Source organism: Poecilia reticulata, linkage group LG4 (genome assembly GCF_000633615.1).
Source record: "Poecilia reticulata strain Guanapo linkage group LG4, Guppy_female_1.0+MT, whole genome shotgun sequence".
Taxonomy (NCBI): Eukaryota; Metazoa; Chordata; class Actinopteri; order Cyprinodontiformes; family Poeciliidae; genus Poecilia; species Poecilia reticulata.
In genome coordinates this window covers 3,554,302-3,566,270 of record NC_024334.1, presented here as the reverse complement: position 1 = coordinate 3,566,270, position 11,969 = coordinate 3,554,302, and the positions used below count along the sequence as shown (strand labels likewise).

Below are 11,969 nucleotides of genomic sequence, written 5' to 3'. Positions count from 1 at the left end.
TTTGTCTAACAGCGTGTGACTCTTTCTCGACCTTGGTAAAGCGTCTCAACATGATGTTTCCTGAAAGTGTTTGTTTTCAGTCCTCAGGCCACCAGCTGGACCTGCTGGGTTCTGTAGGTGTCAAAATCCCCAGGAAGAGTGTCTGAAAAGATTCAAAAGACAATGTCAGGTCAAGGTGAGATGATCATTTTTGCTTATTTTAAAGCTTTAACTTGATCTAACTGCAGATGCATAGTCTGAACCGGTGTTACGGATCAACTGGTGGCTAAATCAACTGATTGAAACCTATGCGCACCGCAGGTGTTTCCAAATTGTAGGTGGCTGTGTCGATGCCTGTTGAAAAATGCTACTTGCGTGAAAAAACCGTTTGCAAAACTTTACTATAAATCCCATTTGACGCAAGTATGTTTAATGTTGCATGTGAAAATTATGTTTCAAAACAATTTTCTAAAGAACAGCACTCATTGCGCTTCGAAAACACCGCACTTGAGCATAACCAGATCAATAAATCCCGTTCAGTTTCACCAGAATACATTAATTCTAACTCATAAATAGCCGCGATTGTAAACCTAAGTGGATAGTTTCTGCTTTTTGTAACCAGCACTGATCAGAAAAACATTGGAATTGACCCTCAAGTACCTCAAGCCCAACAAAAATACATTATATGGACCCTGAAAGATGCATGAACAAAATGGCTGCTGTCGGGATCAACCGTTATGAGACGAAGAAGGAAAACACGTCAGACGACGTGGACAAGCTGCCTCCGATTTCAGATTACTGTATAATTCATTTACTACTGAATATGAAGAGTGCGTAAACATGCAGGAGCTTCGCGACCGGATACAATCAATGTCTTAACGGCTTTTTAAAAAAGAAGTACGAACATTTCAGGTGATTTTACAAGGTTCTGCTGTAGCAGGCTACATGTCCGTCTTAGCTAGCGGATAAAAGCTACATTAGCTCAGCTGACTTAGCTAGTTCGGCAGTAAGTACTACAGTAAATATTACTGTATATATTAGTATTACACAGAGGTCGGTAGAGTACTCAAATATTGTGATCGAGTAACAGTTAATTATTATTTATAAGTTAGGAACGAGGCTAGAGCTAGTTTTTTCTGAGCTTGTGGCTCGTTTATTGTTGTCATAGCAACTGCCTGTAAAGATGGATTTTCTTTTCAGCTCTCGCTTCTTTTTCGTCATTCACTTTATTAATTATCTAAAAACACACAGGGGGGAAAAAAAAAATAACATAAAAACTTAAAAAACCTAAAATTATCCGCCCGGAAACCCAACCAGCCAATCAGAACCAAGGTTCAAAAGCATCCAAGATGGCTGCCAGTTACACAAGTTCACGACTTTACATGAGATCTGTATATTAAACAACTCTACGTGCAGAAGCTGTGAACATCCATCCATCCATCCATCCATCCATTTTCTTGCACCCTTTTTCCCTCAGTGGGGTCAGGAGGGTTGCTGGTGCCCATCTCCAGCCAACGTTTCGGGCGAGAGGCGGGGTCACCCTGGACAGGTTGCCAGTCTGTCGCAGGGCAACACAGAGACACACAACCCCACACACACTCACACCTAGGGGCAATTTGGAGAGGCCAATTAACCTGACAGTCATGTTTTTGGACTGTGGGAGGAAACCGGAGTACCCGGAGAAAGCCCACCATGCACAGGGAGAACATGGAGACTCCATGCAGAAAGACTGGGAATCGAACCCAGAACCTTCTTGCTGCAAGGCAACAGCTCTACCAACTGCGCCACTGTGCAGCCCAGCTGTGAGTCAGATTTTTTTATTTCTTTTTCTTGTGGAAAATGCCTAAAACAGATGGAAAAGGTGTAAAACCCTCCAGCTCACCGTTGCAGCGGTACCGCAGGTTGGCCCAGATGATGTTCTCCTGGGAGAAGCAGAAGACGCCCAGCCGGCCGCCTCTCATCGTGGCGTCTATGATGACGCCGGTGTCCGCCACCATCTGAGGGCCCTCATAGAAACGGACCCTGCAGCAACAGCAGAAGCAGGTAAAATGACCTCAGTGGAGTTACTTCTATTTTACAGGAAATTAAAACTTCTCGTCAGCAACTAGCAAGGAAAGGTGGTACAAATAATTTCTGACATCTATACCTATAAAGATACATAACACTGACTAGTTTGTGAATTAAATATTAAGTTTGGAGCAATTACAAATACAAGTGTATGAATAACATGGTGAAAATTATGCAGTCGGAGCTGCACAGTGGTGCAGTTGGTAGAGCTGTTGCCTTGCAGCAAGAAGGTTCTGGGTTCGGTCTTTCTGCATGGAGTCTCCATGTTCTCCCTGTGCATGGTGGGTTTTCTCCAGGTACTCCGGTTTCCTCCCACAGTCCAAAAACATGACTGTCAGGTTAATTGGCCTCTCTAAATTGCCCCTAGGTGTGAGTGTGTGTGTGCATGGTTGTGTCTCTGTGTTGCCCTGCGACAGACAGGCGACCTGTCCAGGTGACCCCGCCTCTCGCCCGGACCGTTAGCTGGAGAGGAACCAGCACCTCCTGACCCCACTGAGGGACAAGGGTGTAAGAAAATGGATGGATGGATGGAAATGATGCAGTCTTTCGGTTTCCTCTTCTCACGTTTTCTTTTTTTATTTGTAAGAAACTTAAAAAGCAACAAACAATCAACAAATGGATAGAAGAAAACAACACTTGCATTAATAACAAAATTCACACATATGAATTGTTTTGAGAGCCTCACTAGTTAGCAAAACGCAACAACTGAAAACTGAATCCATGAGTGAAAGATCTGTTCAAAAGAATCACTTCCTCAAGCACAAAACGCACAGAAAGGTGTTCAGTATCGAGTTGGACCCTGTTGAGGGCGCTATAACAATGATGAATTTAGCTTATTAGCTTATGCTAACTACCGTACTGCTTTAGCATTAGTGGAGCTAGTGTTTACAATTCATGCTTTAGGTTTAGCTAGCTAACTTTTGTTGGTGGTTTTTCAGTTTTTATTTGAGAAACGTCTAAAACAGTGAAAAATTCCCGTTCCTGCGTTGAGCCCAGCCGGTACCTGATGTAGCCATCAGCGGGTCGGTGCTGGAGGAACCAGCGGTACGAAGTTTTGTCCTTCCAGCCCACGTTGCGAGGATCTTTCCACAGGAGCTTCACCTGGTCTCCGGTGTCTCCGGTGTGCCACAGGGCGTTCCTCAGGTTCTCACCTGGACCTGTGCTCGACTTCACCGCCTGATCACAAACAGGAAGAGGAAGCAAACAGTTTATTTATTTAATCTGTTTGAGCAACAAAAATGATTCTCTTCTTTTAGAGCCTCATTTGTTGCAGTAATCAATGCGACTTGATGCGTTTCTCTAGCTGAGACTTTAGTGTTGTAATCAGAAACGTTCTTCATGTGATGGGAGGCACAGGTACCTTGAGCTGGATGCCTTGCTGTGCCACGGCTCTGAACGGGTTCGCCTGCCAGTAGATCTGCTCCACCTGCTTCCACATCACCACGTAGAAGCTGGAGCTGTCCTGGTAGCCGAAGATAAACCCGGCGTAGTCGTCGTCCGTTACCGTGTTTACATGAAACGTCCCTTCAAAATCCACGCCGCTGAACGCCGTGTAGCCTGGAGGCATTTGTGAGAATGTTTAGAAAAGGATCTGACAGACAGAATGAGAGAAAATACAACCATCCATTCATCCATCCATCTTGTCCCCTAGTGGGGTCGGGAGGGCCGCCGGTGCCTATCTCCAGCTATCGTTTCGGGCGAGAGGCAGGGTCACCCCGGACAGGTCGCCAATCTGTCGCAGGGCAACACAGAGACACACAGGACACACAACCATGCACACACACTCACACCTAGGGGCAATTTGGAGAGGCCAATTAACCTGACAGTCATGTTTTTGGACTGTGGGAGGAAACCGGAGTACCTGGAGAAAACCCACCATGCACAGGGAGAACATGGAGACTCCATGCAGAAAGACCGGGGCCGGGAATTGAACCCAGAACCTTCTTGCTGCAAGGCAACAGCTCTACCAACTGCGCCACTGTGCAGCCCTAGAAAATACAACCATACAAACCCAACTCTGTACTTTTTTTATACAAATGAAGTGTTAATCAGTGGTGCTGCTAACTGAAAAGCTAGTTGTGCTAACCCTAAAGCACTAATCAGAAACTTTGGTGATGCTAAAGCGCTACAACAACATGGTGTTTAGTGGAAGCTAATGCTGAAACAAGCTGTGTTCCCAATAAGTGTTCAACACTTTACTCAGCTGAAAGCTAATGCTAAAACGCTAAACTTCAGTGCTTTAGCATCAGCTAAAGTTTACAAAGCTACTAAGTCAAACAGCACTTTAGATTTTATCCAGAAATATAAATTTAGGGGAAGCTAAACAAGCTAAGCATAAACTTAGCTACCCCTAAACAAATGTGATGGAAATGTTAGGTTTGCTATTAGCGTATTAGCAGATTAGCGTAAGTGTGCCCACCACTGAAGTTAATTATTAAATTCTTATAGATAAATCACGTTTATGGTTTCTTTACTTGCCACTTTCATTGGGAAAACAAAAGATTTTCCAAAAATGCTGTTCTTACCAACAGCCAAACCCGGGTCGCTGTTCATAGTCTGGACGATTTCTCTTCCCTGCACACAGGAAAATGGACTTTAAAAGAAATGTTATCTCCACAGATCATTTGGTAAATAAGAAATCAGTTTAAAGCTCCCTGGCCTGGTTCAGCACCACCCAGTTGGGGTCTATCTGCGCGTCTCCTTCCGGGTCCAGCACGACCGTCTGGTACTCCCTGAAGTCCGTAAGGGTGACTTCTGCATTTTCAGGACAGGCATCGATGGGATCGATGATGGTGTCGTTATCAAAATCCTTCTCACACACATCGCCCACACCATCACCTGCAACAAGGAGCACAGAGGGTCCTAAGAAAAGAAAGTGCACCCTCTTTCATTGACATTTAGGATAAAAAATGTAAAATCTACGCCCAGAAAATAATGTAAACTCTTTTTAGCAGCAGTAACTTTCAGTCTTCCACACCAATGTGATGGAATATCGTCCCACTCTGCCTCAGATTTATGCACATCACTCTATGCATACCTTCCTTGAAGCTGCAGTATGTAGCTTTTAGAAAAAATATATATATATTTTTACATATTTGTTGGAACTGTCACTATGTTGTGACAGCATGAGCTTCTCTGCCTTCTCCCAGTGCTAAGAAACAACCAATCAGAGGCAGGAGGAGGGGCTTAGCGCTGCCAGTCACACATCCGTGTGGCACTGCTTTCCTTCCTTACTCTATGCTAAGCTGCTCAAGATGGTTAGCATAGCTGTTATGGTAAGCTGTTTCTCCACCATTAGCACATTTAGCAGTGAGTGCATGAGATTGATGGACAGCGCTAAGCCCCTCCTCCTGTCTCTGATTGGTTGTTTTTGGTCAGGATGAATCGGGAGCGATGCATTTCATCAAACACCAATCGTGGCCAATCGTAGCTCTGGGTCTGTAGCTTCTTTATTAGCTTGATAGTGACATGCTAATTGACTTCAGAGTTTTCTTGCGCACCATCCAAGTCCTCCTGCAGAGGGTTGGGCACCAGACGGCAGTTGTCGGGACCAGGCGGCAGCAGGTCAGGGATCCCGTCATCGTCGTCGTCGTCATCACACTCGTCCCCCTTTCCGTCCTTGTCTGTGTCCAGCTGAGAGCTGTTGATGACGGCTGGGCAGTTGTCCCGGGAGTCTTGGTGTCCGTCGCCATCACTGGAGACGAGTTAAAAAAACTCACACTGAAATACTCTGTCAGGTAATATGGTTGATGATGAGGTCACGAGCATTACCTGTCCTTGTTGGTGTCACATGGATCTCCAATCAAGTCATTGTCTGCATCCATCTGAGAAACATGGCATGAGTTGTTGGTGTGGCAGAGCTGGGTAAGGGTCTGTTCTGGCAGCAACCAGATGATCCACTGGTGGATTGATCATCTGGTTGTCTCTGGAGACTCCTGAAACAACTGATAAGGTGCAGGAGGCAAGAAGGACCGTGTCTCCTGTGACTGTAGAAGGAAAACCTTGGGATTTGGAAAAGCTGTGGTGAAGGAGTTTCATTTGCCCTTTGGGAGGTTCTGGAAACCCATCAGAAGGGATTCCACCAGGCTGTTTGGCTTGTTGGTAGACAACTTAGTATGATGATGTCCACTGGAGAACTCAGGGCAAAACGAGTCCATCGACTTGGGAGAAGTGATTAAGAGGTGGACAGGATTTCTCCTGAGTCCCTGAAACCTTGGGACATATTGGACGTATTGCTGTTGACGCACCTCTTCACTGATGCGTTGATGGTAAGAACACCACACACAGACCTGGGTGGCGGTTTTGGTTTAGTTTGATTCAGTCCTCTAATCCTGGAAATGCAGGTGATAAAAGGCCGACTTTGTAACTGTCTTTATGTGGCTCTGAAGGTTCAGGTCAGAGTTCATCACTAAACCCAGGTTTCAGTCTGATCTCTAGTTTCCAGCTGTAGTGGCTGAAGCTGTGTGCACATATTATTGGTGAGAAGAGCTTTGTGGCACCAAAAAGCTTTTATTTTACTAATTTATTATGGTGCTGATGTCAGTTCAATGGGACAACTCAGTCTTCCCAAATCTCAATCTTTCCTGTTTTGTCAGATCCTTATTTGGTCTTTCCTAGTTTCATGTCAGCGCAGCGTTTTCAGGTTTATGTTTCTGGACATCTGGCGTATGCAGCACAGTGTGTTGCATAATTAATAAGGGTAGTGAGCTGTCTACCTGTCTGCGGCCCTGTTGGACCCATAACTACCCCACCATGACAGAAACGCACCCAGAAGTGGCAACGTTCACACTGCAGCCTGAAGTCACTCAATTCAGATTTTTTTTGCCGTTCTCACTGCCAGTAAATGCGACCTGTATGTGTTCTGCAGTGTAAATGGGCAAACGACCTGAAGTGTCCCGCATGCGCAGTAGAGGGCGCTATAGCGTCAGCGTTCTCAGTGTTCTGCCAACCGCCATAAAAAGAAGAAGAAGAGCTCAGTGTTTGCGGAAGTAAACATGGAGGCTAACGGTGGAGCTTAGCTTACATATTTGAAGTTGTTGTCCAACCGGAGCAGCAAATTAACAACTTAATCCTCATATAATCCGTCATGGTTGTTGTTTTTCTTCCCACTTGCGTATCAGGAGCAGAATAATGAGATTTGTTGAGAATCAGTGACGTTCAGTTCGGATGAATGCGACCTGGACGTTATGGTCGCATTTGAATCGGATACGTATCGGATATGGGTCACATTCTGAAAAGAATCCGACCTGAGCTGTTCACACTGCCATGAAAAGATCAGATACAGGTCGCATTACGTCACAAAATCGTAATTGGGTCACTTCAGGCTGCAGTGTGAACAAAACCTTAGAGCGCAGTTGATACGCAGGTCATAATAAAATGGAGGAAAAGCCGTTTTTCACCTGGTCCGGGTTGGGAACGTAGGGACAGCTGTCGCAGGCGTCTCCAACTTTGTCTCCGTCTCTGTCTTTCTGGTCAACATTGGGAACCCTTTTGCAGTTGTCCATGACATTTATGATTCCTGGCAATTTTAATAATACCAGTAAATATGAAACAAAATTAAATTCTAAATTGTTGATTAAATATTTTTGATTTCTTCGGTGCTGTTTGTAAAGTTACACAGTCAAAAGTATCAATAAATTGGGTTATTAGCCTGTCTGAACTCTGGGAGGTAAGTTTTCAAAGCCATATTTTTATTAATGAATGAATATTTAGCTCATTTATTAATAAACGTCAATTTCAAACTAAATATGTAAATGTTTAGCTTCACATTGAATATTTAGTCAGCAAGCTAAATATTTAGCTAGCTCAGAGCTAAATAGTTTTCTAGCAAAATAAATCGCTAACTCAATAAATATTTATGGCATTAAATAGTTAACTTGCTTACTAAATATTTAATTTGCTAACTAAATATTTAGTCTGGATCTAAATATTGGAGCCAAATATTTTGTTTGTAAACTAAATATTTATCTTGCTAACTAACTACTTGGCTTTCTAACTAAAAATTTAGTTTGGAGCTAAATATTTCGTTGGCCAGTTAAATATTTATTTCCACAAATATTTATTGGACTAACTGACTATTTAGTTCCAAATGAAACATTTTTCTCTGAGATAGCTAAGTATTTAGCTTGCTAATTAAATATTTAGTTTACAAACATGTAACATGAAAATGACATGAGCCTCCATTTTTTCCCTCTTTATGCTAAATATCCCAATTTATTGCTGTTATTTCCAAATGTCACCCAAATGACTTATAGTTTCCGTTTTTCTGTTTTATATTTCTGTTTTTGGGGTGGCAGGATTCGTACCATCTCCATCCATATCTTCATCGCACTCATCACCAAGTTTGTCCAGATCCGTGTCCTTCTGGTCATTGTTTTTCACCGCTCTGCAGTTGTCGCACGCATCACCAAAGTCGTCCTCATCGATGTTTGTCTGATCAACGTTGGGCACCAGCTTGCAATTGTCCTGCAGACGATAAAATTTAGTCTCTTTCTCACCGAACCAGTAGAAAACCTGAAGGTCTTTCTGCTCGTGTGTGAACCTGTGTGTTTGGGATCCCATCCCCATCCGCGTCGTCATCGCAGGCGTCTCCAATCCCATCGTTGTCGGCGTCCTCCTGGCCGGAGTTCGGCACGGTGAGGCAGTTATCCTGCAGACGCAAACTCTTGTTAGAGTTTCTTGCACTAAACTGACCTACTATGGGAGGCAGATTTACTGAGCAGTAGTGATCTTGGAAACTCGCCTTGTTGCAGGTCAGGTCAGGACAGTCCAGCCTCTCGTCAGGGAAACCATCGATGTCGGTGTCCGTTGCACACAGGTATCCGTTACCCGCCCATCCCACTCCACACTGCGAAGTTTAGACATTATTTAGGAGCTTGTTTCATAAACTCACCAGCCATCCAAAGTACAAGCCGGGATGCGTCACCTGACATTCGATTGTTCCTTCACGGTGGACGATGCAGTCGGCGCTGGCGTGGCAGGGATTGGGCTGGCCGTTCCCACAGGTTCTCTCGGGCCTGCAGCCAAGCCGTTGGTCCCCAACGTAGCCGGGCTTACAGGGGCCGCATCTGAACGAGCCCTGAGCACATTCAGAAACATAGAACCCAAAGAGTCCAGTCCTACTGAACGGTTTACTGTATGGAAACCCCCAGAAAACAAACACTTTAGCAAAAATGTGCACATCCCTGATGGTGAGACAGGTTTTAGTGAAATGAGTGACACGTACCGCTATGGATGCTGTAACTGTTAAATAAACATACATAACCTCTAATTAATCTATTGAGCTGAGAGAAAAATGTGAAAATAAACAACTTGATAGTTCGGTCGATTTCAGATTCCAGTATTTTTTACCTGCATTGATTTTATTTGAAAGGAACAATGCGAATTAATGAACATGTAATATTACCGTAAACACACCTGATTTAGCAAGGCCCTCATTTCCACCCAAAGTCACATAAAACAAAAATAACATTAAAGCAATATAATAAATACAGTAACAATATGTAGCTGTATATACATATGACTATGTAACGGTTCTGTTTGGTTGGATTCACATAAGAAAGTCTTTACATTTATAAAGGTGCAGTAAAGTTCTGCAAGTTGAATTAAAGTAAATCTGAAATCCTTTCCTTTAATGACCTACTTTGCATATTTGCAGGAAACTGATATGAAATGTGATTTCTACTCACAGGAGTGTTCAGACAGACAGAGTTTTCCACACAGCCGCCGTTGCTGGAACCTTCACACTCGTCTATATCTCTGCACACCTTGACCAGAAAAACATTCAGAAACCGACTCGGATAGACGTGTTGTATGTCATTGTTTACATTTGTAAGTTTCCCCCATGTGAACAAAGCTGGAGGGCAAAAACACGATTCATTCAGAGCCGCGCCGCTGCGGCAGAACGACTCGGTTAACTAAATGAAACCTGGAGACGGAGGTATTATTAATTTAATGTAGTTCAACGGGAAAATTATGCAAAGGGAAAAATTACGGTGAAAAAAACGGTTGAAGAAAAACTCAAAACCACTGGTATTCTTTTCTTTCTCGTCCTCTGCGGCGCTATGCTACATCAGACTCGTTGCCATAGCAACTGGCTAGCAACAGCTCCACCAGCGTATCGGGATCCAACACCAAAAAACGTGGAAACAATTCACACACAAAGAATTCAATATTCAGTCGGTTACAGCTTTATGGCTTGATGTTTATTTTACGATAATTAAAAAGTGATCATCTGAATAAAGTGGTGATTGATTAGCTAATTTACCTGATTATTGATTTTCTGTTAGAGTTGGTGTTCGGATCGCCTTTGGAAAATATTTTAACTGAACTGAAACACACTGAACTCTGCTGCACATCTACATGTTAAGGTTGTCATAGTCAAGCTAGCATAGCTGACCTACTTCCCCTCGCTAGTGTTTCTTAATCAAACCTTTTTCCTGACCCTATCTTGTTGCCGTAGTGTTGAGAAGTAGCAGCAAAGCACTGCGTCCCTTTTCCTTTTAGATATCACACCTACATTTAAGATTCAGCGCGTTACGTTGACAGCTTGACAGCTAAAACCAATGCTAGCCCTGGTACAGGTAGCAGGGAGTTTGGGGTGAGATCTTGTAATCGTAACATTACGTTGCAGATGGAAAATAGAAAATTTAGGTTGATTAATAATATCTACTATTAATACTTTGTAAGCGCATGTGTAGTCAGACTGTTGTAGTATCTGAGTACGTTAATAATCAAAGTTTTGTGATGGCCAGTCAAAAATATTGACTTCCCCCTATTCCCCTTTGTCACCTCTGTCACAGTCCAGTAGGAAAACCGCCAAAGAGTTGAGCTGCTGCGTCGGTGTCCCCATGTAATGTCCTTCTTCACCCTTAACCTTTGACTTCAAATTCTGGTCTGGTCTCCAAAATGTTACATTACTTACAGATGGAACAAAAATGTAGATAAACTACTTAAATCTAAATCCGCGTTGGGTGTGAAAGCTATGGACTTAGCAGATCCTGACCTGTTTGTTGGCAGTGGCGTAAGCGAGTCCAACCCCCTGGACCTGAGGTCCGGTGTATCCTGCAGGACAGGAACCGCAGCGGAAACCAGGGGACGTGTTGATGCAGCGGACCCCCATGTGGCACGGCATCACCTTGCACTGGAAACGGCACCGATAAATAAACAGATGAACAACTCAGGGAAGAAGATGGTTGGTTTTGGTCTCTTTCCTCAATATTCACATATTCTGATACTTTAACTTCTCTCAACCTTCATCCATCTATTTGGCCATCCGTGTTTCCATAGATCTATCAGTTTAACCATCAGTCCAAAGGCTGGACAATAAATCAATAACAATATAATGCAATAGACGTGATCAATATCTATAGATAATCTGTCTGCAGGGTTGAGGCAGTCAACTGACTCACTCGCTCACTCGCTCACTCCTGGTTACCTAGCAACAACCTGTTGAGTAACTCGTGCAGCAGCAGTTTCAGGATTCTCCACCGCTCCTCATAACTACCTCGTCCACATCCGTGCAGCGTGTCCCGTTACCCTCCATGCCATCAGGGCAGGCGCCACACTGGGGGCCCTCAGGGGACTCTGAGCACCGCACACCAGGGTGGCAGGGGTTGGGCTCACAGGGGGAGACGGGCTGGATGCCCCCCATTCCTGGGAGAGCCGCCATGATGTAAACATTACTGCTGGGGAGGGGAGCCAACATCCAACCAAACACACAACCAACCAACCAGCCTAGCATACATCCAACCAAACACACAACCAACCAATCAGCTAACCAACCAACCAAACACACAACCAACCAACCAACCAACCAGCCTAGCATACAACCAACCAAACACACAACCAACCAATCAGCCAGCCAACCAACCAACCAACCAACCAACCAAACACACAACCAACCAACCAGCCAACCAACCAAC

At 44.1% G+C, this 11,969-nt stretch overlaps 1 protein-coding gene across 3 annotated transcripts in view; it reads right to left on the bottom strand.

Annotated features, from left to right (window-relative positions):
* comp (cartilage oligomeric matrix protein) overlaps nt 1–11,969 on the bottom strand; it is a 25,310-nt gene that overhangs the window by 8,635 nt on the left and 4,706 nt on the right. The window contains exons 4-19 of one of the 3 annotated variants that reach the window (XM_008406323.2): nt 11,552–11,700; nt 11,051–11,188; nt 9,735–9,812; nt 8,972–9,124; nt 8,789–8,893; nt 8,588–8,695; nt 8,352–8,511; nt 7,446–7,564; nt 5,818–5,870; nt 5,547–5,740; nt 4,706–4,884; nt 4,572–4,620; nt 3,407–3,603; nt 3,050–3,222; nt 1,862–2,001; nt 51–142 (exon numbers count right to left, since the gene is read on the bottom strand). In XM_008406323.2, coding sequence (XP_008404545.1) covers nt 84–142; nt 1,862–2,001; nt 3,050–3,222; nt 3,407–3,603; nt 4,572–4,620; nt 4,706–4,884; nt 5,547–5,740; nt 5,818–5,870; nt 7,446–7,564; nt 8,352–8,511; nt 8,588–8,695; nt 8,789–8,893; nt 8,972–9,124; nt 9,735–9,812; nt 11,051–11,188; nt 11,552–11,700 — 2,054 coding nt within the window. In that variant the 3' untranslated portion in view covers nt 51–83. Of the gene's footprint in view, nt 1–50; nt 143–1,861; nt 2,002–3,049; nt 3,223–3,406; nt 3,604–4,571; nt 4,621–4,705; nt 4,885–5,546; nt 5,741–5,817; nt 5,871–7,445; nt 7,565–8,351; nt 8,512–8,587; nt 8,894–8,971; nt 9,125–9,734; nt 9,813–11,050; nt 11,189–11,551; nt 11,701–11,969 lie in introns of all 3 variants that reach the window. The other 2 variants (XR_533474.2, XM_008406322.2) reach the window with 2 other exon arrangements.